This window comes from Melozone crissalis, unplaced genomic scaffold (assembly GCF_028551555.1).
Source record: "Melozone crissalis strain CALT ecotype California unplaced genomic scaffold, PUWL_Pcris_2 ptg000027l_1, whole genome shotgun sequence".
NCBI classification, from domain to species: Eukaryota; Metazoa; Chordata; class Aves; order Passeriformes; family Passerellidae; genus Melozone; species Melozone crissalis.
The window spans coordinates 78118385-78145633 of NW_026535805.1; the positions used below are offsets into that span (position 1 = coordinate 78118385).

The 27249-nt window shown below is 39.3% G+C and overlaps 1 protein-coding gene across 3 annotated transcripts in view; it reads left to right on the forward strand.

Moving 5' to 3' along the window:
• Window positions 1-25019, forward strand: part of ASRGL1 (asparaginase and isoaspartyl peptidase 1) — a 69900-nt gene extending 44881 nt beyond the window's left edge. The window contains exons 1-7 of one of the 3 annotated variants that reach the window (XM_054280226.1): window positions 4736-4834; window positions 5840-6107; window positions 9766-9908; window positions 14845-14999; window positions 19250-19368; window positions 21186-21296; window positions 23950-25019. In XM_054280226.1, the coding sequence (XP_054136201.1) occupies window positions 5921-6107; window positions 9766-9908; window positions 14845-14999; window positions 19250-19368; window positions 21186-21296; window positions 23950-24185 (951 nt within the window). In that variant the 5' untranslated portion in view covers window positions 4736-4834; window positions 5840-5920 and the 3' untranslated portion in view covers window positions 24186-25019. Of the gene's footprint in view, window positions 1-4735; window positions 4835-5738; window positions 5758-5839; window positions 6108-9765; window positions 9909-14844; window positions 15000-19249; window positions 19369-21185; window positions 21297-23949 lie in introns of those variants that run through there. The other 2 variants (XM_054280228.1, XM_054280227.1) reach the window with 2 other exon arrangements.
• The last annotated feature ends 2230 nt before the right edge of the window (window positions 25020-27249 follow it).

Sequence of the window (27249 nt, forward strand, 5' to 3'; positions counted from 1 at the left end):
TTTCATTCTGGTTCCCCATTGTGACAGGGAAATCCCTTGTGAATTATTTTAAACTGTTTTGTGCTATCTTTTCTCCCAAAAGTGTTCTGTATATTGAAAATTCAAAATCCACCTAAAATCTTTACTGTGGATACTTCTATTACCCTCAGTAAGCCTTTACACATGACAAAATGCTTAGAATTATTACTTTGTTAGTGCTAACGTGTATCACAAATTTTCCTGGAAATTCCTGGAGTGTTTGGAAGCTTGAGTCCTTATATTAAGCTATATTTAAGCAAATATCTTCTAATGCACCTTAAAAAGTAATTATGGTTTTGCCTAAAATATGGGCTAAACTGAAATCTTGTTTTAAGTATAGCACGTTAATTGTACATCAGTAAGAACTAAGAAAACTGCATTTTTTCCTAGTGTAATCAAATTATAAGACAAAAACAAAATCTGAATTACATAAGAGAAATACTTCCTAAATTCTGGGGTTTAAAATGTTGCAATTGTTGTGGTAGCTATGGAGTTTGCAAGGGGCACGGGATTGAACCGAAGCAATTGTAACCCTTGCCAGCCTGAGGGTGCCATTTTCTCTGAATGGATTGATCCAGAAGCCCCCTGCACTTGCTGGGAAGCTGTAAGCCTCAGACAGACACACAGACAAGTTTTCCAACATGCTCTTGTGTTTTATGCAAATCAGCAAAACAAGAATGTCTGAAAGAGTTTTACAAAGGGGATGTAAAGCTTGGGATAAACAGAGAATTGAAAATAATCTCAAAAAATTGAACTTGATCTGGCTTCTTTGAAGTTAAAGTGATTAGAATGTAGCAGACTGAGATTTATAGACTTCACAGGCTTATGGGAGGGACTTCAAAAGCATAGAGGTGACAGAGGAAAATATTTTTTCAGCTGTGCAGTGACAAAAATGCAACATGGTGTCAGGGTTCTTGCAACAACAGGAAGAATAGGAAAACAAAAGGTTCTAATTTTAGTCTCTGCCAGTCATCCATGTGTCAGTCTGGTTGTCTTCTATTCAGGATACTCACCTCAAATGCACTTTCAGCAGAGCACACAGCTGATAAATGTGATAAAATCTCAGTAAATACACAGGACAGGAACCACCAGGACCATTTTTAAACTTAAGCTTTGAAAACTGGTCAAACACACAACGTGCACAGTTCAAAACTAGGATGTGAACAGGGATTTCCCATGGCCAGTACCACAACCTATGTCACTCTGTCACTCTTCCCCTCACACAGGTTTCTGAGAGTGGCCTGTTACAACCATCCCTCTGCGTGCAAAATGCTTAAATACTACGAGTAGTAAGGCACTGTTAACTTCTTGTTTGGGACAATCTGCCATGGGGAAGACATCTAGGTTCTATGGCTAAAATCTCCTCAGAGTGGGAAAATAAACCCATCATCAATTTAATCTCACTTCTGTGCAGCAGGGGAGGAAACATCATGGACACTGGTAAGTCTAGTGCCTCTTCCCAAGAAAATATTTCCAGGTGAACTGTTCAACATAGAGCTCATTAATCAATTAGAACTGATCACAACTGTGTTTTAGTGAATACCTCATCTACCATTTACTGTCCCTACTACTGCACATTTACATTGCTGATCTTACCTGAACATAACTTTTAACTTTGCATTAAAAAATTAAACTCTCAGAGGAACGGTTTTTTCCAGCTCCCCTAAATGGTGGCACACTCTTCACAGTAAGAATATGGTAAGAAATGGTTTACAGACTTGAATTGTGCATATGAACAAAGTTATTCAACATGCATGAGTTTTTCCAGTGTGACCTGAGCATCCTAATGCTGCAGTGATCTCCATAAGACAGTTCTGTCTAATATAAAAAGATCCAAGTTTGCAGACTTTGTGAACAACATTCTGTTTCTGCATGCTTGACACTTGCTCAAGCAGCCTTAGCCTTGATCAACTCTGCATGCTCCTCCAATCCAATTAATAAAATATAGAGCGCTGCTTTCTGTGCTACACCAGATTTTGAAGATTTTTAAATAGTTTATGGATAAACACACAAGTTGCTACACAAACATTGATTTTAAAAATAGTTTTATTATAAATATGCATTAAACCAGTTACTTTTACAATGTATTTCACTCGCTTTGCTGGTTCCTAAAATTAACATTTCAATGAGATTCTAGGGGAATTCTTTCTCTAGAAGGAGGGCATGTCCTTAATTTATGGATTCTGCAGGAAAATAGAAGGCACAAGTACAGTTGTATTTTAGTCACTGGAAATGCAGAGTTGACCCTATGACATCAGAGTATTTTCAGACACATGTTCCCTATCCACACGTGCCCAGATCTCTTCCTTCCCCGCTTCCGCCCTCTTCCCTTACTTACCTATGATAACCGTGTTCCCACCTCTTTCAAATAAGGCACATTCAGCTTACAACCAGGAAAGTTAATCTCCACAAGGCTCCACATGCAACCCTCCTAATTTATTCTGTACATTTTAAAATTTATTTCTCGGGCAATTATATTACACAAAGGTCTCTTATGAAAATTAGCGAGAGCAAAATCAATAGGTTTCTAGAGCAATTATTTAAAACTTATTCTACCAGTTTACATAGCTTTAGGACAGGTTCCTCATGTGCAATTCAATGTGCTAATTTTTAAAAAAACTAAATCATAATCATAAAACTAAATACTGATGCTTTCCAGTCTGCTCTAAGCAGCTTCACAGCATTTTAAAAAGCACATAAATGATTTGACCAAAATGACAAAGGTGGTGGCTGAAGAGGGCTTAAGGTAAAAAGCTGATGTAGAAACAGATTATTCCAGTTCTAGGAAGTGACATCCTTGTTTTGATGAATCATAATGTTAGACTAATGTTAAAATTTCAACTTAGAGTTACTATATAAATTTTGTGTTCAGCTGTCCATGCAAACAACCAAAATGATTCTTCTAAACTGTTTAATCTAAATAGTATTTGTTTCCTGTCTTGACACTACCTAAAAACAAGAGAAATATTCTACAAAAACAGGCAGCACTCTCAAATAATTAATGTAAGAAATTTTAATGCTTGTCTAAGCCTACTAATGACAAAGAAAAACCATCAGGAGTATTTCCTTTTAATTAAACAACACTAATTCGTTTCCAACAAACCTTCAGGAATCAAAACAGATCTTAAATTGAGTGACTTCGCACTGCCATAAATCCTCGCCCTTTGTGCACAGCCACGTCCCCTTGACGCCCAGAGCTGCAGTCCCTGTGTCCCTGTGTCCCTGCAGCCCGGGCTATGGCACCGCGCAGAGACACGCGAGCAGACGCAGGAGCAACGCAGGAATGGCCTGGGGAGAAGGCCAAGGCAGGCCATGTAGTTGGTACAAATGTTGAGACATCTTTGTTTACACTTCTAGTTACACAGGTAAGGGAGTTCAGAATTACAGGGGTTTTTCATAGACTTGTGAAAAACGCCAATCACTTGTTTTTAAAATTTTAAAAGTTTAATAGATAGAAAATGGTTATAAAAATAGTAATACAATTAGAGTAATAATAATTTGGACAATTTGAATTAGGACAATATGAGACAATATGAGACAAAGAGTTACGGATGTCCGGGTACCTTTTTCTGGGCAGCACAAGCCTGACTCAGTGAAAAAGGATGCTCCTTAACAAAGGATTAACCCTTAAAATCAATAGCCTGTTGCATAGTCATAGACTTCATATATGATGTATAAATTCCATTCAAATACAGGATTCTGTCTGGTCATCGTCAAGTTCTTCCTCTGAATCCTAACAGCGCCTTCAAGGCGGGAAGAAGTTGATTTCTTCTGATAAGAGGGCAATAAATTCTCTTTCTCTGAAAGGTTTAGGTGTCCTGTGGCTGCTATCTCCTTGCAAGTCCTTTCTTTAAAAAAAGTATCCTACATAGCATAGTCTCCATTTTAACATTTTTATAACTTAAAACTATATTTAACACACTACTTAAGAGAATTAATACAGCATTACTTTCTAACACAACACATAAAATATTAATTTTGATATTTGTGAAAAGCCCATCATAAAATATGCATTTTTCACAGACTCTTATTTTTTACTTTTCAGAAAGAACCTTTAGCAGCTCTACTTTTAGTTAACTACTGTTTTTTCCACCAGCAGCGTATAATTAGAAACAAACATCAAGCTCAGTTCTTGTCTTTGTCATCAGTTTGGGAACAGTGTGGCCACTTACAGCTTATCCTCACCGACACATATAGAAGTATATGTAAAATGTGGTCTGTGCCAACCTGCCCGGGATGTGCGTGATGATCCCAAGGACAGGAGCTCCCTTGGCCTACAGCTCCTTTTAGCCTACACAACCCCACAGACAGCCCGAGCTTTGGGAACGGGAATAACCCGGCCCGGCCAGAGGGAAGGGTAGGCCCGCAGGAAGTGCTGCTGAGGATCGGTTTTGGGGAGAGGTGCCATTTTTCTACTCGAAAAAGGTACTACATTTTCAACTCGAGGGGAAATCAAGCGGTGGCAGGCGGCGAGCTGGTGTAACAGCGCGGCTGCGGCACTGCCGGCTGAGGGGGAACCACGCCGGGATGAGCGCGGCGCGGCGCCACCCGCAGTCGACAGCCCAGGGTCGGACCGGGCCAGGCCCACCGCAGGGCCAGCGGCAGCGGCCCGGCCCCTGCCGGTGCGGGGCGGAGACCGCGGGGTGCGATGGCAGCAGCCGCCATGCTCGGTGCGGGCAGGCCGGGGGCGCCATGTCTGTTAAGGGCGGCTGCGGCGGAAGGTCCCTGGGCCTGCGCCCGCCCGCACCGCCGCGGGCACCCGCACGGGAGCGCGCCCAGGGCGGCCGCGACTCTCTGCAAGGACGGGGCGCTCCAGGTGCGGTCGGACCCTGCACTCCGCGGGAACACCGGGGGCGGGCGGGAGAGCGGCGCGGGCCCGCCGTGAGCGCGGCAGGACTGGTCTACGGCTGAGGGTAGCCTGTGCTGGGTAAGGGAAGAGCGTAGCTGCTGGCTGAAATAAAAACCTGAACGGCCTCGCTTACGGGAAGATGTGCCCCACAGCGGCCCCGGCTGAGATTTCCTCTGCTCCCCGCCTGCTGCCGTCTCGGCCGGCCTCGCCTGGGGCAGCAGAAGTGCGAGGGACCGGAGGTGTGCGGGAGCCTCTGTCGGAGGGGTTTGTTTGTATGTGGTGAAAGGCTGCCTCCAAAAATAGCCGTCCCCGAGAAACTTTTCACGAGGGGAGATTTCTCTGGGAGGTGCCCCAGATTTCAGTGGGAGATAAGTTTGCTGCTGCTTCTTTGCCTTTTTCTGGAAGCAAAACCGGTCATTTGCATCACCAAAGATGTATAGCAGCTAGCAACAATGGCTTTTGCTCGCAGGAGGCCATGAGCAGTAACAAGACGGTGTTGGCTGCCAGGTGCGAATGAAAACCATGTTTTCCTGCTCGAAGTTCAAAGTATAGCAAGAGGTCAGAGGTCTAGGATCCAGGTGGTTGAGCTGGGTAAGCCTTTAACTCGGGTCAGGTCAGTTGCCTTTCTTTATTGCTGGTGATATTACTCTACTCTGACAACAGGCTACCCATCTAAAACAAAGAGCAGTTGGCAGGTTCAAGGGTTACTCAAATGCTTATTCCCATGTAATTTATTATTACCAGACAGAATTCATACTAAACAACCCGATTGTAGAGTAACTTAGCCTGAAAGGGGCCCTTGCTGTGCCACTTGACCCAGACCCTTCCTCAGAGCAGGGCTGGCCTCAAGAGTTGCACCAAGCTGCGTGGGGCCTGAGGAGCTCCTCCATGTGAGTACTTGGCTTCCCAGAAGGTAAAATTGTAGCAAACTACCCATATGTGTTACCTAACCTGCAGCCGCTCTCCTTGTAGAAGGAACCACGTGCGAAAGAGTTCTTCCCATCTACTGACCTGTGTGTGCGCAGCTGAAAGCCGGAGGAGGAGCTTGGCAGGATGAAGCCGGTCATCGTGGTGCACGGTGGAGCTGGCCGGATCTTCAGAGAGCGAGAGGAGGGATGCCGGGCTGGGGTTGTCAGAGCTGCGCTGCGAGGTTACGCTCTCCTGAAGCAGGGAGGCACTGCCGTAGATGCAGTTGAGGAGGCAGTACGGTCAATGGAAGATGATCCTCATTTTAATGCAGGTAATTTTTCTAAGGATTAAGTGGACTTAGAATCATATTATATTTCAAGTGTTTTGCCCCGATGCTTCTGAAAATCCTATCTTGTAGCATTATTATTGATTTATGTACATTGCAGTGGAGTAAATACTCGTGTCACAAAATAGGTGGTTTTTCAGCATGGTGTGTAATGTAGTTTCTCACAGTACACTTAGGAAGATGAGTTATGCTTTTGCCATTCCTTCAGTGTTATGTATCTGCCATTTAATTTTTGTGGGGCTGTTTTACATTTCTGTAAATCTTCTGTTACTGTGCTATGTATATCCAGTTTTAAGACATGGACTCTTACAGAATATGTGTTAAGTTAATGTGTCTCTTTAAGGCTCTTGGATATACCTTGCAGCTTTGTTTAATCCTGAGTGCTTGATCTTTACCTATTGCCACAGAAATACTGGAGTTGGGGATTTCAGGTGGTTTTCTATTCATTAATGCTTGCAATTAGTTACTTTGTAAATAATACTAGAGAAGCAATGCAATTATGGTGTATTAGTTGTAAATCTATACCTTCCTATAGTAAGGGTTTGTAACTGAATTTCCTAATCAGTAATGTGAATTAATGTTAGTGGTAGTAATCAAATACGTTCTCCTCTTCTTAGGACCTCAAGTTTATTATTTTTATGAATTTCAGCAAAAATATTTCCCCACTCCCGCCGTGATATGTCAGAAAAGAACATGGAATGAAATGTAGGTGCTCAGTATCTTAGGTAACACAGCTATTAGTTATGTGCTCAGTTAGTTTGCAGAGGTTCATTTGTTTCATCTCACCTTGCAGTCAAGAGCAGTTTTTATTTAATATGAAACTTTCATTGTTTTGTTATTGCCTTGAGTTGAACATTTTGATTTTTAGAGCACTCATGCTGAAATTATGAAGTGGACTTGAAGGTGCAGTGTGTGCTTTTAAATAGTTGGTATCAGGGTGGCATGCTGTCATTTAGCTTTTACTTAACTGGACTTGAGCCTTCACCCATTGTTCAGGTAGTGGCAAGAGATATCTAATTGTGTCAATGCTCATTAGGTACAGCTCCTCTCAGAATCTGGCAAAAATGAGCTGAAAGCTATGTGAAAAAGACCCTGAGTGGAGTAGCTGTTTAAAACTCAGTGTGTAGTATTTATCTTGATAAAAGGATAAAATCAGTTTTGCTGTAATATTTTCTAGGCAAACAGACATTTCTGAGACACAACAATGAAGATGGGAAAGAATGGGCAGAACAATCAAGTTGTGTCCTTTCTTTGCATGATAGGGTATAGCCATGCTGTGTAGGGTTATCTTGATGTAGGCTTGGTGCAAGGGCTCAGAAGCTATACTGGTGTATAAAATTACCATTTTAGTGACTTGTGCAGCCTAATAAGTAAGCAAGTTCTACTTGTGGTGTGGTTACATTTCTGTGTGATCTCTTTGGCTTGCAGTATGAGCCAGCTTGGCATGAGTACTCCATGATCTATTGATCCTTGCACACTCTTTCCTATGCAGCCTTTCCAGGACAGAGGACAGATCTGTCTATCCACAATTAGAGGGAGTTGGAGTACTCCTCAGTATCCCAGCTGTGGTTGGGCTGATGTCAGACATGTTGATTATTTGTTTCCTCCTAGATTTTCTGTTTTCTGTCTCTTTCTGTTTCCCAACCCTTTGCTTAAGAAGCCAAAAACTTTTAATTTTTCAGCACTGCTGCCAATGGATGCCATGGCCTCAGAGGCTGGTAGTCCTTACCCATTGCTGTGGAAGGCAGGTGAAAAGGCAGCCTGTAACCACAGAAGGAAGGTTTCATGCTCCCTGAGATCACTTGAGGTTCAGTAATTAGCTTTGCCCTGGTGCACAGACTTTCATGGTGACTAGTGGAATGAGAAAACTTGGCTGTACAGCTCTCAAAGCTGGAGGAGTTGTGGATGCTCCATCCCTGCAAGCATTCAAGGCCAGGTTGGATCAGGCCCTGAGCAACCTGATGTAGTGGGTGGCATCCCTGCCTGTGGAAAGGGATTGGAACCAGGTGATCTTCAAGGTTGTTTCCTGCCCAGGCCTTTCTGTGAGTCTATGGCACGTGGGGTGAATTGTTCTTAGAAGGCACCCACCAGTCTCTCTGCCACCTTTAAAAGGACCCTTGTTTAGAAAGCTGCCTTTGATTACAGAAACTTCCTGCAATTGTTTTCTGCTCAGCAAATTTTAGAAAATCATAACGTGTATCTTATGAGATATGTCCAGTAGACACGGGGCACTCTTAATGTGGTGATGAAGGGGCCTTGTTGAGTTTCCCCTGGAACATGGTTCTGGTCACTGATGGTTGGGAAAGGGGTACCCTGGTTCTAGTGTGAGTTTTGTGATCATGGGTTAGAAAGCCTACCCTGTCAAAGGATGTTAAAAGAGCATGGCAGGGTTTATCTGGGAAAACAATTCCTTACCAGCATAAGGAAAAGCTGGAAGAGTGATGTTCACACCTGTAAGCTCTTTACAGATCAGTCTAGAAGTTAACATATTGTGAATGATGCAGGAGTTTAATGTGGAATAATTGAATTAGCTGGAGACAGGTAAAAAATAACTTTTGGGGGTGTGTCTGTATGTGGCAGGGGCACTTTTGAGATTACAAGAGAAGGATTACAGGATTTAGCTGCCTTTTGTCACAGGGGATTTCATTTCATATATTCTGGTCTGAAGTACTTTGGTATGAAAGTTTTATGTCAGTTATTAACAGTGGTTTCTGACTGCTTTAATGTTGGTGTGACAGAAAGTAGAAAAGCCCTACTGCATTAGTTATGTGTAGTGCACAGGTCTTTTTACCTGAGGTACTGTGTACATCTGCCATGTTTTGGTTTGTTTTTTTACTTTTCAGGTTTAGTCTTCACCATCTGTATTAGCAAGGCTTGTGCACTTGATGACTTACAACCTTTTATTCCTCTGTGGTGCAATTATTGGCATTATTTAAAAAACCACCCTATTTGCATTGTCTCCTTTTGTATGTCATTAATTTTCAATTGAGTTAATGATAGCACTGATAATTATAGAAGAAGATAACTACCTGATGTTTTATTACTTAACTTTTATTTTATAAAATTACTTTATATACTGTTTTTATTTGGTAATGGAAGAACTTGGGATTTCAAGCTTTTGCTACAATAGTGAGGGGACACTTACTCTGCTCTATTAATTTTGGCAGTTTCTTGGAGTGCTGTGTGATGTTCATCTGTTGATGGGATCAAACACTATACTATTTCTTTGGGTGGTGTTGTATCCTCCTTTGGAAGAGCTGCAAAGGCAAAATAGTACACCTAAAAGGGATCTGGGGAATAAAGAATTCTATTAATGATAGTTTGCTCATCTAACTTTAATACCAAGTATATAATTTGGATGGGATTGGAAATGTGTTTTTAATCTTATGAAAAAGTAAAACTCAGTTTTAAAATAGATGTTGTACTCTGTGAGACTTCTGTTAGTGGCTGGATTTTGTGGTTGTACTCAGCAGTGTTTCTGCTGGATTTTTTGTATTTGGGAGATACTTTTGGTAAGTCAGCAAAGTGGGAAAGAGAAAGGCTGCTTGCTGAGAGCTTATAATTGAATCACCTGGATGGTTAGCTCTTAATGACTTGCTTCTTTTTCTCTTGCCCCCTACTTTTTTTTTTTATTTGTCTTTAGGTTGTGGATCTGTTCTAAATGAAAAAGGTGAAGTAGAAATGGATGCCATTATCATGGATGGAAAAAATTTAGACTCTGGAGCAGTGTCTGCAGTTAAGTGCATAGCAAACCCAATAAAACTTGCTCGACTTGTTATGGAAAAGGTATGTTGATTATCTACTTGGTATGAAGCATTTTCTTTTCCTTTGAACTTCAGCCAGTATATTGATACACCTCAGTGATGGTGTTTGTGTAGTGCTTTAAAGCAGCAAGGCAGGGAAAAATGGATTGGAGTGTTTGGAAATACTGTGGTCATGACCATGAAGCACTTACCTTAAGGGGTTTTGAGAAATATTTATAAACAATAGCATTCTAAGGAAACATAACTTGACCTATACATTTTGGTCTCCTGTAGTTCCACTGCTGGTATTCAAGGCATTTTTTTGTTGTTTTTCACTTGTTTTTTGAAGAGCTTTTATGTTGTCACTGAGTGTTGTGCTTGATCTTGCAAGATTAAAGTTAGGTAATACACTGTTCACTTTGGAACTGAGTTCATGGAAATGAATGTTCATGGAACTGAAATAAATGACCCAGTTACATATTTGGCTATGTAATGCACTCCTTTGTTGTTCTGGGTAGCCTTCTCCACTGTGACCTGATCAGGTGGTAGCACCAGACCAGTTGTAATCTTCCACCAGTAGAAGATAAATTAGCTCTATGTGGTGCTGACAGGTTTTTTTCCAAGATAATCAAATTTATTATGGCAGTAAAATATTACTTGACCTTCTATATAAGATCAATCCCACCTTACTCCACTGGGAAGTCCATCTAATATTTGCTACAGCAGACTTCCCTTATTTTTCAGATATGGTGCAACTGATGTGTGTGATATCTGTGCCTGTTTTACTATTACAAGGTTGTGACAGTGATCAAAAAGTTTGTTCTGTCTTTGGAGTTTATATTTTCATTCTACCTAGTGCAACTGTCCCATTGTTGGAAAGGTTCATATTTATAAAAACACTTATTAATAAAGAAGACTTATGTTTCTTTAACCTTTCAAAGTTGCTTTTGAGGGAACAAAACCTGTTTTGGTGATCTGTAAAGATGATTGACATTTGTCTTGTCCTCAGTGGCTTCCAAAGCAGAAAGGATTTTTTTGTGTCCTTAATGGAAAGATAGTTCTGCTTTTAAGATCAGAACATTTCACTAGCATATTCAATATAAATACTTCAGTGAAATGTATGTCTACTAGAAAGCAATGTTAAAACTTGTGATGAATAAGGTTTTTTCCTTCATACAGAATGTTTTTGTTGTTAACTAGATCAGTAAATGAGTATAGGTGGTAGACAGCTTCACAGGACAAAATTTGAGAATATAGATGAAGGGTCGGGAGAGAGATGTCTCTAGCATGTTAAGGTGAATGTTGCATTTTATTTTATTTTCTTCTGTAGAGAACTTATTTTAATGCCTCTTGTTTACTTCTTACTCCAGAATCACTGATTTATTTCTTTGTTGTCTTGTCTATGAAAAAAATCCTATTTTAGTCAAGAAAAAGGTCAAAATGACAGTGTTGAATTTTGAGAATATAACTTTGCAATGTGTGTTTTAAAAATAAAACAGAAAACCCCAAACCAACAAAGAGAAAGCCCTCTCCTCTGTCTTGTCTATTACAAAGTTTTTCTTGTCATTGCATTGTGCTTCTGGTGTTCAAAAGTGTTGAGGCTAAATTTGAAATGAAATCATACAATTCCACTGTACAGGACCAATATAATGGTGTAGCCCTGACACCATGACATTTTTTGGTACAGTTATCTTTGCCAAGATGCAAAAAAATCTCTGTGCATGATGATAAATTCCAAATGTAAATGTTGGCCTAAATGCTTGATGTATCCTGAGATGAGTTTCTCTGCCCTTCCATCTCCCATACATGGGAATACCAACTGATGTTGCTCTTCTGCTCATTGTTGCCCCTCTGTTTATCTTGGACAGGAATGTTGGGACACCAACCCAGGGTATTTCACAGTACATTTCATAGTGTGTTTTGTTGTACTGTGCTTGATTAAAAAGCATTTTTAACTGTGAGACTTGGGGTAGTTTTCCTGGGGTCTTAAGTCTGTGTGCGTAATTCCCAGTGGGTTTTGAGTGCCTCAGTACCATAAAGAATTTTGAAACATGCGGCTCCCGAAAACAAACAAACCAACCAAAACCATCCTGCACGTCTGCTTGTAATTGTATTTCCATCCTGTTCTGGAACAGTGTGGGCTCCATCTGGTGGCCAGAGTAGCTCCTCTAGGTTGTTGTTGCAACATTGTCCTTTTTGACTGTCACTTTCCCACTGGGCTCAAACTTGTCCAAATTCATGAAGTAGAAAAAAGGAGAACAGCAGAATAATTGCCATTCATTATTTACTGTACTGTTGGTCACAGGAGCTTCTAGAGGTGGAAGACTTTTAGTGCATTTACTAATGTAACACATTCTTGAAAAAGCACTTAAATTTCTGTTGGATTATTCCTGTTTGTATTGAACATAAATAGAATGATACATTGAATTTTTTTTTTTTAATTTGGGGCATGTAATCCTTCTCAGCTCCAAAACTTCATTAGGTGGGCTTCTCATGAAAATTAGAGCGCTAATTCATTGGTGTATTAAGCTGTGTACATTTTCCCCTACTCTTATTGTGCAGGACTTTACATTAGGCAAAAGACAATTTAGCTTAGAACACAGACTTCTTGAGGCAAAGGGCCAGGTTTTTTTCTGTGCTTCCACAATTGTTAAATGAAGAACTTTGATGGTCTGAACTTAAGGCCCAGCAGAAATCTGGGGTATTTTCCCCATTTCCAGTGAAGTTAGCTAAATTTCAGCTTTTGTTGCTTATTTGTAAGATTTCTTGAACCCTTTTCTTGTCCCTTTAGATTACTTAATATAAAGTGCGTACTTTTTCTAGAAGACATTTACATAAGCAAACATATTAATGAAACTAGAAGAATGAGACAGAAAAATGTACTTTTGCATTGTTTGACAGTGTTCTACTAGTTCTTTTGATTGATAACATCTGTTGAAGAGAGTGATAAAAATCACCTTTAGACATCTTCTTTTCAGTGAGGACTGAAAAAGAAGGAAAAAAGGAAGCCCAAAGTCCTATCGTAGAAGTTTATTTATCAATATGCAAGTATTTCTTGTTTGTGTACCCTAGGAAGGTGCATACATTATGCAAATTTGCATATGAGAGGGATGGAATCCTATGAAAAAGTTTTTAGAAATAACTTCCATTTTTTATAATAAAACTTTATATTTTTAAGACTTATTTAAAGGATGCTATAGTCTTAGTTGCTGAAGAAGGCAAGGGATGGAGGACACAGCCTTCTGGTACAGCTCAAGGCTAAAGCAAATTTCAAATTTCCTACAAAAACTCACCAAACAACAAAAAAACCCCAACCCACACCCACAAATAAAAACCAAACCTATTTTGAATGTCATATTGTGTGCTTCTCGTGGGTTAGTGGTAGTGGCAGAGGGGGGCAGTATTGCACAAAGTTGGCTTTCAAGTCGAAGAACACTGCTCATCAGTTTTGTCAGAAATAGGTTGGTCTTACATCGTCTGGTAGTATGGTGACTGCACTCAGCATGCAAGCCCAATGTCTGCTTTCACCTACACAGGGGACTTCTTGTCACCCTTAGTATTCCCTAAAGCAATGCTCTCCTGAATTAAAGATTAATTAAAAGGCATGTCAATTTTCAAAAATGTTTGATGTCTGGGCTGCAACACCAGAAATGTTTCTAAAGTGTTGTCCTCTGTCCCTGTCCAAAGGGCTCAATGCAGAGGCTGTAATAGGCTTAAGTAGAGATCAGTGTCTGACTTGGGAAGAGGTTTGTCTGGAATCCCTTAAAACAATGCAATGCTATATGTTGGTCATGGTAGTGATTGCTTGTCATTGCTTTAGAAATCAGCAGCAGGTGATGGCCTGCAACATCTTAACCTGAAGCTTTGAGACTGTAAATGCCCTCCAGAATGTAGCATGGCACAGAAATACCCACCTCTGCTGTCCTTCCTCCTGGCTGAGGGCTGGCCGTGTGCCATGTGGGTGCTTGGCAAGGCTCTGCAGGGCTGCTGCCTCCAGCATCATGGCTCTGTTGGCAACTCAGCTGCTCTGCTGAGCTCTGCTGCTGCAGGGACAGAAAGGCTGACTGTAAGTTAGGTGTTCTGCTCTGAAATTGTTCTGTGCTCTAAAACCTTCCCAGGTTCTGATGAGCAATTGACAGCTATGTAATTGTGCAAGAAACTGCTTACTTTTTGTCACATTAAAAAAAAAAAAAAAGAGAGACTTCAGAGCTCAGAGCTACTACTAAAGTATAAGGATTAAATAAACAAATTTATCTGGCAAACTTCTCTAAAATATGAACTAACCGAGCTCTACAGACTTTAAAGCATGGAATTAACTAAGGTTGTTGAATTAAAATCTGGTTTGGAGTGCTTTGTAAATATAGAAATCAAAATAGAACTTTCAGGTATTGTTAGAAGAGAGTAAACATTTCTTGGTCAAACCCATTAGAAAGTTTTCTGTTCTTAAATTTGATCCACTGAGTTAATAAGAATAGCAGCCTGTTGAAGGAAATGTTTAAAATGAAATTTAAGGAACATTTTAGTTGTATGCTATTTACATTTGTAAGTTATTTTACTAGGTGTAATGCCTTTAAACAGGAATTTATTTAGCATTCTTTTGAATAAAAGCCTTCTAAATCTCTTAGTTAACTGGACAAAACAGTTAGCTATGTAGTAATTTGGTGATTCATTTGAAACATTACAAAACAGTTGCCTACAAATTAGCTAAAGAAGAAATTTACCATTTTTCCCTCTCCCATTATAGTACATGTTAAATAGATAAGTCCAATTCTTTTCTATTGATGGTTAAACTTTATGGTCTGGAGAACTGAAAGCTTCTTCAGCTATAGTGGAAGGGGATATGGACAGAAGTTTAGAAATTTTTAAAATAAAATTTGTAATTTTCATTTTATGGATACTTCTAAAGATAGGTGTTATACAAAGCTGCTAAGTACAAGACAAAAATAAGAATTGTCAATGAATCTCTTGTCTTTCTGCAGACAAAGCACATGCTGCTGACTGACCATGGTGCACACCTGTTTGCTCAGGCCATGGGTATTCCTGAAATTCCAGGGGAGCAACTCATAACTGAGAGATCCCGGGAGAGATGGAAGAAGAACCTTGAGCCAGATTCCAACCCCGAAGAGTTTCAGAAGTAGGTTAAATATATTTTATTTTCAAATTTGGGTAATTTACTTTGGGCTATCTGGTTACAAAAAAACTCAAAAAAACCCAAAAACCCCCGAACGAACAAAGCGACCAAGAAAAACAAAACCCCAAACAAATAAACACAAACCTCAAAGGCCTGTATTCCAAATGTTATGTGGCTTGATACAGTCTTTACAGTGTGTCTTTCTTGAAAGCAGTAGAAGATCAAGCTTTCAATGAATTTGCTTAAACTTAAATGACTGGAACAAACTTGATGGAACTTGTTGCTGCTTAAGAAGATTATTGGTCACTTGGACAATAGCCTGGGTTTTGTGGCTTTGTTGGAGAGCAAAGTTAGAACTTGTTACTGCTCTTAAAATCATCAGTTACAGAAGTGCATAGAGTAGCTTTAACAAGCAGCAGATATTATTTTGTATAGCTTTTTCTGTGAAGGAACTGGTTTTAAAAAGTCAGTGTACATACCTAAAACAAGTTAATAAAAAAGCCCCAAAAACCTAATCAAGGCGATGTTGGTTAAGTATTAAGTAGATGATCAGATTTGTTTTGAAATTGTATTAGATAGTTAAACAACAGCAGAGTTTGACCAGCAATTCCTTCTGAGTGGTAATTGTGGCTGTTGGTTATAAAAAGGAATAAAAAAAATGACCAAGTTTAGTGGTGGGTGGGAAGAGAGATGCTGCTGGATGCCCAACAGCAAAATGAGTGTCATTTGGAAAACAAGCCAGTCTCATAAAGTAGAGGGGAAGGTGAGGGGGACAGTAAAGGAATGAAAAACATCAGGTGTCAAGAATTATTTCTGTGCCTTTGAGGTAGGCATAGTCACTTAATTGTTTTGAGTTTCCATTTGTACATCCATGGTTGTGGTGCAGGAAAACACTGTATTGCATTACATAAATGCTGTATTATGTGCTGTTCATCTGTTTTGTGAAACAGGAGTAATGGCAGGAGCAGAGCTGAATTTGTAGATTTGAAGGAGGAAATTTCTTCTGTGAGCATGTTAATTAAAATCCATAAAATTATAAATTACAACCTGTATGTTACTTTCAGTAAATTGCTGGAAGGGAAAACAAAGTAATAAGACAAGCATGAATATGGTCTTGTAAACAAAATGATGTTGTTCCTTGACCACAAGTTCTTGGTTTGTTTTGTATCCAACAGAAGTTTTCTTTTGATCCATGGTTTGTCCAAGGACTGTGTGCTATTGTCATTGATTGTGAAGAATTTTGAGGATGGTGTAACCACCACTGTCTCTTGTTCTCTTGAACATAGCAGTTGGAATAGCATGGCATTTAAGTCTTCATTCATTCCTCATAACTGCTTCATTTTTACCTTTGTTTTTGTTTGGGTTTTTGTTTGTTTGTTTTTTGGGTTTGTTTTTTTTTGTTTGTTTTGGTTTGGTTTTTTTCCTGAAAACAGTGTTAGGCATCTTCAGTTCCAGCATGGACTTCTTCTGGGATATCTGATAGTAAAAAGCTTATGTATTTCTGAAAGGCTGAAGACTTTTTCTTGTCTTGGCCATGCTGTTCTTTTTCTGAAAACCAAAACATCAGCAAAAATTCGCAAAGTTGAAAACAGGTCTTTTTTAATGCAAACCCATTTCATTCTGTATCACATGTGGAATGTTCTTTTTCCCTGTTATGTCCACAGTGATTATGCAGAAACTTGCCTGAGGCGAACAGACAGAAGGTGAAGTAGTATTAGTCAGAGGCAACATAATACCAGATCATACTGGGAATTTGAAGGTTGGTGTATATTTTACTTCCAGTCCCTTGATCCTCACAGTGTTGGAAACCCTGTGGTTTCGTAGGCTTTGCAGGTAAAGTCTGGTGTCTCCATAAGAGATACCTTTCTCCTCTGGTGGTTAGAAGCTTGCATTGATTTGTGCTGAAAGCTTAGGATTCCACTGTGTGTGGAACATTCCACCTTGCACACCTTTTGCTGAGAAGAAGGTGTGATTTGATTTATCTGCACACTGCAAAGACTCGAGCTATATCCTTGTTAAGAATTACTGGAGTTTGCCTGAGAATTCCACAGAAAGGGTGTTGAGTCTGACTGTAAGGTAGTGAATGGGCTCCTAGCCCCACTGTGAATCACACTGCTAGAGTAACTTGAGGAGGTATTAACTAACAAGGACCCTAAAAACAATAAACAGAAAACCCCACTCTGATGCAGGGCTGAGAGACAAATTAGCAGGTAACTCGTTAGTTAAAGAGGGATAGTGTAAATACACGTCACTTCATGGGTATTGGATCATGAAAGATTTAGACAAAAGGAAATTAACAAATCCAAATAATACATTCTGTATCGCAGTATATAGGAATAATTCTTGATTGTAAAAATGCCCAATAGCATCCTCCGGTACACCACAGGTACTTGCTGAGGTTCTTGCTACTGTCAATAACTAAAAATAGAGAGATGGTTATAATTTGATAGCAGTTTTGTCTTTGTTAATATTTTGGAGTCAACTAGCTTTGCAAAAAAATTTATTTGTATCTTCTTTGTTCTGAAGATAATCAAAGGAAAGGTTACACTACAGCAGTAAAAAAGGGACTGTAAGAAATCAAGTGTAGTTGTCTGTGTGCTCGCCTGCAGATGAGGTGTGTTTGACACATTCACTTTGTTATTTATTGCCAGTTGTGCTCTCATGCCAAAACAGATAATTACTGGCTGTGTCATCTGTGTGCTTTTATTTTCACAGTTGCTTAAGGTAAATACTTATCTAAGAAAATATACCTCTGGATACATCTTTCTTAGTTTCTCAGGAGGATCTAACTTTAGTTGGTTGAAGGGTGCTACATGAATGTGCAAGGGAGTACTGAATTTACTAATGTTCTTTTCAGCAATTCACTTCTAACAGATGGATGGGTGGGAAGCCCATCTGCACCATCATATCGGTTTGAGATGAGGTCCGTCTCTACATAAATGTCAGAGCAGCCTGTAAGGCCTGTGATTCATCAGTCAACTTGGAATTGCTGTGAATGAAGTGTAGGGACTGACAGTATGATATTTTACATAAGTAGGAGGGAACAGGAAGTTGGGTCTCTGAGAAACTGGCTGTAGGTTTCAAGGTACACAAAGACTTTGTCTGACTTGATTAGCTCAGGTTTTGCACAGCTGTAGAGAAACCCTCACCAGTGCCCAGGCAAATTTGAAAGGTATTCCTTTTCCAGTTGCCTGTTGGGTAGTTCCTTGAAGGATTGTTACAAATTATTTTCCTGTGTGGAGGAATTTAGATAATTTTTGGGGTTTGGTGTACTTCTCCTAGTCACATACTGGTTTATGCTCCTACGAGAATTGCTAAGACTGGAATACATGGGTATTTAAACTGTTGCTTCTCAGTCATGTCTCACTTCTCAGTGCAGCAACTGTTACAATAAGTCACGACAGACTTTTTTTTTTCCATACACAACTACACATGTCTATTTTTAGCAGGCTATTGTATATGTCTTTTCTGTGTTGGAGAAATAAAGATATAGTTGAGGCTTCTGTTTTCTTCAGTGCCTGAAGGTTTTTAAACCAATGTGCAGTTTCAGCAGAGTCTACTGGCCAAGTGATTTAAACCTCAAGATTATGTAGCTGCAGAGTACAAAGACTAAAGTATGTCTTAATGATGCATTGTGAGCAATACTAGTTGAAAGGACAATAAATAAGCTTTTTCTTTTTTTTTATACCATTCAAACATTAAGGGGAGTAAGGAAAAGGAAAGAGGAGGAACAGGAAGGAAATGATTCAGTGCATGCATAACATTACTGTCCTTTTCTGTATTCACTCATTTACGCGCATTGTCATTAATAATTCCGGTTAGCCTCCTGTTGAAACAGCGGAGCCAATGGTTGCATCTTTGAGTTGCCATTTAGGGGAAAGTTGTGTGTCAGTTTGTGTGTCAGCCAAAAAACTACTCCAGAACTATAATGACTAGAAGTATTTCTGCCTTGTGTGCTTTTGTTTTGCGGGTTTTTTTCCTCCCCAAGTTTCCATGCTATGAAAGTAAACAAGTTATGGGGGGAAGATTAAAAAAAAAAAAAGAGTTTTCTACTCTATTAAATACAAATCTTCTGAGAATTATTGCATGTTTCTTGTTATTTTTGTAATGAAAAGCATGACAAAAATAGCTTCATGATGAGTAGTAATTCTGTTGTGGAAATCTTCTTTAAAGGTACCTGGGAAATAAAGGCAACGTGCTTTGGCAGGTATGCTTTAATTCTGTCTGATTTTATGAACTGTTTTTCTTGGCAGAGACCTTGGAACAGTCGGTGCTGTTGCTATAGACAGTGAAGGCAATGTGGCTTGTGCAACATCCACGGGAGGACTCTCTAATAAAATGATTGGCCGTGTTGGTGACACAGCATGCATAGGTATGGGGTGTAGGATCTTGCCTTTCACTTTTTTAGGGACATCTCATTTAAAGAAAGAAAAAAAGGTATTGCAATTCTCCTTTTCATTAGTGAAACAAAACATAAATACTAGTCCATCTGAAATGGAGGTCTAACATTCACATCTATCAAACCTAAAGCTCCTTACAGCTTGGAGATATGCAAGAAAGAATTGGAAAATGGGGATGGGAGTTTGTTTTTTCTGTTGGTTCTTCAGTGCTAACACCTGTGTTTCCTTTCTGTTGATTCTGATCAAGCTCTCCTTTTTTATAGCTCTGCTTTCCACTAAGTCAAAAACTGTAGCCTGTTCCATATTACCATGCTGTTTCCTCAATGCTTAAGGAAGTAGGTGTAATTGCAATTACTGCTTGTTGTATCAGTGAGCAAGAATTACAAAGTGACTTGAAAATTTGAGTAAATTCCTGTTCTTAAAAGAGCCCTGATAAGACTCTCTCAGAACCTAATAGATGTGGTGTGGAATAAAGGAAAAATTTTAAGAGATTTCTTATCCAAGTATAAAGAGACACTTGAAATCCTTTCTGCAAACTTGCCAATTGATTGCTTCAGGGTTCTACCATACAGCTGGGATTTGGAAAACAATTATTTTTAGTAAAACATGTTCCAAACTCAAATAGCATTGCTGTTGGCAGTATATGATGATTATAAAGCTGTCTTTCTTTTGCATACAAAGTTACTGACATTTTGGTATTCTCTGGATTTTGACTATGGTTTTCAGTTTTGTGTCTGGCTGCAGCCTTCTGACTGCAAATCCCCTCCTCCTGTGTAGATTATGTTCAGGGTTGTTATACTTGGGGACGTGGGTTTGTGAAGGAGAAGTGAAACTGGGCACTTGTGAGCATATTGCAACTTTTGGTCTTGCTAGGCATCTTCAGGATTTGATACAGAAATGTCAGCTGTGCTTTTAAACATCAGAGGCTTTGGTAAGGCAGCATTGACTTAATATGGCAGTGTTTTTCCACATGTTACTCAGAGTCCATTAAAAGGGTCTGATCAAGAAAGCACAGAAGGGAAGAAACTTTCATTGCTCTTCTAAGGCCTCTTTCCCCTCCCCCAGTACCTTGTTTATAAAGCTGTGGTATGTTTCTTCCTAGCTCCTGGGAAATATTTTTCTTAGGAGATGTGCTAGAAATATGGGTATTGAGCAAGCAGAAGCTTGGTAGAGAACAGGGTGTGGAATGGGCTAGCAAAACAAGGATGGGAGAAAAAAAAAGGGAGGGAAGGGGAGTTCAACAGAAGAAACACTCTGCTTGTGGTCACGACTTTGAAGATTCTTCAGGGGTGCTTTGAAATTTTACTAGAGCCCATGCTCTTCAAATCTCTTATATGCTGTGGAGGGTAAGTTCCTCTCAAACTGGTCAGCTCACAAATGTTCTCACTAGATCTTCCTTCATATCTTCTCAATTGATGTGACCTGGCATTCTGCATCCTGTCCCTTTCTTGCTGATGTTCAGTATACCCCCCCTTGCTGTTCTGGAAAATATTTTTGCCCATTCCTGTGGAGTGTTGGCCTGCTTCTGCCTCTTGTACACAAACAGATCACTAGTCTTCTCTCTCAACTTGGCAACTGACTTGCTCCAACTGTTGTTCATCTCTTTCATGTATTTTACTTTTCATATTGTGGCATAAATGAGAAGGAAGCTTTTCTGACACTTTGCTTTCAGAAGTACATGGAGCTAATGGACCTAAAGAAAGAAATGTTTGATACCTATTTTAAACAATGCAGGGCTTTTAAATCATATTACAGAATATTGCCTTCTTTTTTTTTCCCCTTTGAAAAGGAAGTGGAGGTTATGCTGACAACCATTCTGGTGCCACTTCAACCACAGGACATGGGGAGAGCATTATGAAAGTGGTCTTAGCCCGACTGATTCTCTATCACATGGAGCAAGGTATATTCCAAACTTGCTGTAATCTGAAGTAAGGAGGATAGGAAACATTGCCTAATCACAGATTTCAGTGTATATACTATCATCCTAAAACAGCTGTCAGAAGAGTTGCTCTAAGGGGTGTGTGGATGGGTTAAAACAAAAACTTTAGAAACAAAACAAAGTATTAAATTATTAATAAGGCTAAAATAGCTGAAGTAAACAATTATCTCTGCTGCCTGATACTGAATCATGCTTTAGATCAGTGTACATTGAAAGACATTACTGCATACTTCAACAGAAGTTCTCTTTAATAATTTTTCCCCAATTATAAACTAAAATTCTGTGAACAAGAAAAGAAAACAAGTAAAAGTAAGATACATTTAAGGGAGCAGTTAGGGAGGGCTAGAAACAGATAACTAGAGCTAAAATAGAAAGTATAGTGTATTGCCTTTCTAATAAACTGTAAAGGTCATTATTGTAACAACTCTGATTATAGCAACAGAAATTATTTTAGGACTTTTTAACCATGATTTCAATTTACATTTTGTTTTGGAAAATGTACTAAACATACTTGTGGGTATGTGGTAAACAGCTGACACAGTATGTCTTATGTGACTGTAATACAATCTGACTGTGGGATGACCCTTTGTAGCTTTACCTTCATGACTTAGTCTGTCATCTAAACCCTTGATTATGTTACAGCCCGTAAACATAGCCAGACAACACACTTGTGTTGCATGCAGTTAAAGAATCATTAATATAGATATCACCATTATTTTTAGAAATAAAAAAGTTTTGGAGCAGTACAGTGTAACTTGCTTTGACATCAACCAAAGTGGAAATAGTTGGAAAACACTCAATTTACATTTTCATTGGAGAAGCAGTAAGAAGAGAGACAAGTAACAGCTGTGAATATTTTTGTTGTGCTTTATAGGGCTGTTTGCATATAATGGGTGCATTCCTCTAAATCTCATAGCTGACATGACAGTTTCAGCATAAAATACAACCTACAGATTATTTCCCAAAGCTCTTAACACGTTATGCTCTCCCTTTACTCTCTAAATTAAGTCTCTAAGTATTCAATTTGTAAACAGCTTTCTAAGCTCTTGTCTAAACTGTATAAACCAGTTTCTTCTCTGGCTTAAAGTTAACTGCATTGCAAGACTTATGCATTGATAGCAGTTATCTGGCTTGTGATTAATCAATTTGAAAGGCAAATGAGGCTCAAATTAAAAAGTTTATTGGAAAAAAAAGAAAATTAACCCACATGTATTCATGTCTAGTTTGTTTGCACTTGTTCACCCTGTCCATGCTTGCTTTACCTTCATTCATCCTGCCCAGAAGTATAACTCAGCTGCCAGGCAAACACATCAGCAATTAGATTCCCCCCAGCCCCTCCTCCCAACATATTTCCATGAAGGCACTGAAAACAAACCCTTAAGTTGTTGTGGCTTTTTGAGTCCTTGAATAGTGAGCTGAAGTTGCATGTGTAAGAACAACTGCAGAGCCCTCAAAATTCTGTTCAGCTAATTGGTAATTCGCATACTAAATATTCTCTTTTGGACAAATGCTGCAAAATTTACTTCTGTATTTCAGGAGTGAATTGCTTTGGCAGTCTTAACAGCTGTTGGAATTTCAATCTTATGGTGGCAGCTGTTGTCTTGGTGAAAAATCAAACAGTGAAATACTGACCCTTTGAAGACAGTGCCACTGACTTGAATAGTCACAGTGTCACCCATGCATCAGAGTAAGGAGCTTTATCCTGTCAGTCACCAGTGCTGTGAATAATTCTGACTCTGCTGGTTTTATTTGGTTTTAACTCAAAATTTGCAGGGAAGGCATAGAGGTCAGGTTTTGTTCTATAACCTAGGCTGTGCAACATTCCTGAGGGTCTGTATCTTAGGGTAATTAGGCCAAGCCAACTGCATTCCTGAATGCATATTTAAACTTGTAGTGAACAAATATTTTGCAGCTATTACAGGCCTGTGTGTATGATGTACCTATTAAATTTCATTTATTTAGAAAATACTCCTGTTAATACAAATCAAGTAGAGAAAAGCTAAAGTTGCATTGCTGGTCCTTTGTCTGATGTCAGACCTCATTTTGCCTGGTGGTTTCAGAAGTTTCAGGAAGAGTCATGCTGATGTCTGCTTTTGATAAATTATGACAATGTGTAGTACGTGCCTTGAGCTCTGTTGCAGCCAGTGGAGCTAGAACACAGATGATGACTGAAATTTTCGACTGTTTTGATGTGTGTTTTTTCAAATTGTAAATGCTTTAGATCTAACTTGTCATAACCTTTGATGAAAACCTTGCAGATTGACTTTTTTTTCTAGTCAAATGATGGCATAAGAAGTGGTGCGTCTTGAACATAAAGTTTGTGAGTTAATTTTTATTAAACAAATTAATAAATTCTGAAACAAACTAATTCTGAACTGAATCAAAATCAGAAGCTATGTGAATAAATACTTGGGGCAATACCACACCATAGCAGCTCTTCACAGCTGTCTAGAGCCTTTCCAAAAATGCTTCCTTTGTTAGACTGGAAATTTCTTGCCAATTTAGTTGAAAGAGAAGTTAGATTTGACTGGATCCATGGGGAGGGGTGAAATTTTAAGAAAATTTAAAAACTGTCAGGACAGGTCCTATGAAGTGATTTTGTTTTTCTTTTCAGGAATGTCACCAGAGGTTGCAGCGGACACTGCGTTAGACTACATGAAGACACGAGTTGGGGGTTTGGGGGGTGTCATTGTTGTCAACAAGGCAGGAGAGTGGGCAGCAAGGTTCTCCACCAAGCAAATGTCCTGGGCTACTGTAAAGGATGACAACCTGCATTATGGCATTTATGCTGGGGAGAAGCATATAAAGTCTGTTGATGAAGCTCTTGCATCTGAAAGGGAGGGATTCTAAGAGTGAAGAAATGAAGATCTCCAGTTTTTGCTGGAGGACAATGACAGTTGATTTTGTCTTTCTGAAAGATCTTTTGGTTCACAGGCATTACCACATTTACAGTCAAAACAAAATCTGGGCATTATTCTTTGGTGGACATGTATATATGTAGTCTTTTAATACCTTTGTGAAATCAGATACTCCTTTTTTAGATAAGAAAGAGAATGGTCTGTAGGTTCCTTGGTTAGCATGCCTTAATCTTACATTAAAGGGAGCCTGAGAAACTCAGTATTAGAGAAACTCCTTTCCACATCCATTCTCAGAGACTCCTGCCAGGATAATTTGAGAGAAAAATACCTATTAATTAAAAGCTGAATTTTGAAAATCCAGAGTCTTTTGAGCAGCCGTGTCATGGTACCAGCTTGCTAATGGTCAATGAAATGCCACCAAAGAGCAGTGAAGAGTTGAGATTAAAATTGTTAGCACAGGCTTGAGGTAATTTGTCACAGAATATAATGAAGTAAAGAAAGTAACTTTCTCCAGAGAAGGGAAAGGTGATGCTAAGGAGCTCTAATTCCATTCATTGACATCACAACCAAGTAGGCTAGAATGTTTCAAACTGTATGTGGATAGTTAACAGAAAAGATGCTATGGACTTAGTATCTGGGGTAGTAATAGAGAGGGTCGTGCTTTTAATAAAAATAACAGCGATCTTTTCTACTCAAATGCAAAGGTGATAGGCACCTTTTAGGTCAAAACATGAGACAGAGATGCTGATTAACTGGAAAAATAATTATCTGAAAGTAAGTGATCAAAGCAAGTTGTACTAAAATAAATAAAACTGCCTGTTAACAAGCTTCTTGTGTGAAGTCTGAAACATTGTCTTCAGAGATTTTCTTTTTTAAAAAAATTGATACTCTGTTACTTCTACTACATTTTCTTCATTAAGATTTTGTATTTTTAAAAGAAAAATTCCTTTTTTATTTTCTGACTCTTAACTATGGTTTTTTTGTGTTAAGAACTGCAATAATTTTATGCATTTCAGCTGGTGACTAGATTTTTTCTTACATGCCATCATTCTGTGGAATGTTCCCTTCACAAGATAGCCCAAGTAACAGTAAGAAAAATCTTAAATTGTGGTTTGAAACCACTCCTTCCTGGGTCCCAACTACAATAAGCTGTATTACTGAGTTGGCACATACAGAATAGTGGGGTTGCCAAGACTGTCTAAACTTGCTCTGTGCTTTTTGGTTTCTTGGCTGTTGCAGGTGATTGGATGTAGACGGCAGTGGTTCAAGAGAAGATGGCAGATGCAAACCATGACCCTGGGTACTTATGCACTTTTTATCAAGTACAACAGAAGATCATGCTGAAAATGGCTGCTGCCTGATCATCAGAAGTTCATAAAACAGTAACAGTAATTCCGATGTGCTCATTGGTAGAAAAAAGTAGCCTCCTATTGAGTAAAAATGAGATACCAATCCTACAGGGCCATGCTATTCTCTGGGGGTAAAAAAGGTAGCTTCCTTTCCAAATTACATCCAAACTATTTGTCATCAGTAATCTGCTTTGTTTATCTCATCTGTCCCTACTGGAAGATGAAATAGAAGAATAACCTCTATGAGTTCCGTCAAAATTCACTTTGCAGCATTATTTTCATGAAATTGCTCAATGGGGTTTTTTTAAATTAAAAATAATCCAACCTGAAGTATGTTTTGTAGAGCTAAATGGTGATGCATATAGGCATGGAGGTAGGCTGCACACAAGAATAGAAATATCTTGTCATGTATACTGGCTTTGTCAGATGAAAGAGTGCATGGAAGGCACAATCCTTATAACCTTTCCTTTGCTTAAAGTGCGTGCAGGGAGGCGTGTTTACCCTCCAGTACTGCTGTAACACCTGGTGTACCTTCTCTGGAAAGCTGTTTGTGTGTTAACAGTTTTTGTTCTGGTCAGGCTCCAAGCTGACCAAAACCCAAGTGATGGTTAGTGTAGCAGCAAGCATAAGCTGATACACCTGCTGGGTCGTTGATTGGCAAGGATTTGGTGCTGTGCTAACCCTGCCAGTTGGCTTTGGGTTAGCTTTGAGCAAGTTCACATCGACCCAAAAGGCACCAGCAACTTCAGCAGCACTACACACAGGATCTCAGGGATGTCAGAAGGAATAGTAAATGGCTACTAATTCACCTCAGCTGTTCTCAGGAATACCATGTAATAAATTGCTGGCACTCGACAAAGTCATTATCCTCTATAGGTTCTTCTGTCACTCATATCTAGAGTCACTGGGCACCTTCCAGCAGTGCTTTGAGCACTGTGGCTGCCATCTGCTCTCTATGATTTCTTCTGCCTAAACCTTGGTGCCATGCTCTATGTGCCTTTCCTATCAAAACTCTGACTTTCAAAAATATGCATGGCTGTTATGTTGCCTAAAATCAAAAGACAAAAACTGGCAACTGATAAAAAGCAGATCTTTAATGAAAGCTTTCAGGTGCACAGAAATGGCTACCTGCATGTGTGATAAAGGATTGCTACAATTTGTTATAAGGTTAATTAATGAGTATATCTAGCAGGTACATCCAGTAGGAGATCAGTTGCCCCAGTAACTGACCCTTAATCAGCCCCTTGGAGTTGGTACAGGGGTATTTGTTATGCCTCTTAATTTCTGGTGGAGAACCGGATATTCTTGTTAGAAATTCTCTTCCTAAGAATAAGACTAAACAGAATTTCAAGAATGTGTTAGAAAGAGCTAGGTTATTATTCTAAAATGTGAGAAACAGCAAGAAAAGTACTAGAAACCATACAGCAATAAATAAAAATGTACAAAGCTATGAATATATGAAAAAGCTAAAAATCTTCAGCTGTCAGTTATACCTTTCTAGTTCATGTGGGACTGGGAATGACTACCTCTGCCTTACATATGGCTTGATGGCATTTGATAATCTTCAGGCTGTAGTTTGCTCCACAGTTCAAAGGATGTCAGCTCAGGCAAAGCACCAGTCCAGGCATTCAGGGCTATATGCTTCTCTTCCAGGTAGCTGACCAACACTCGGTAAAGGTATGTGATTTCCTCACCTGATCTAGATAG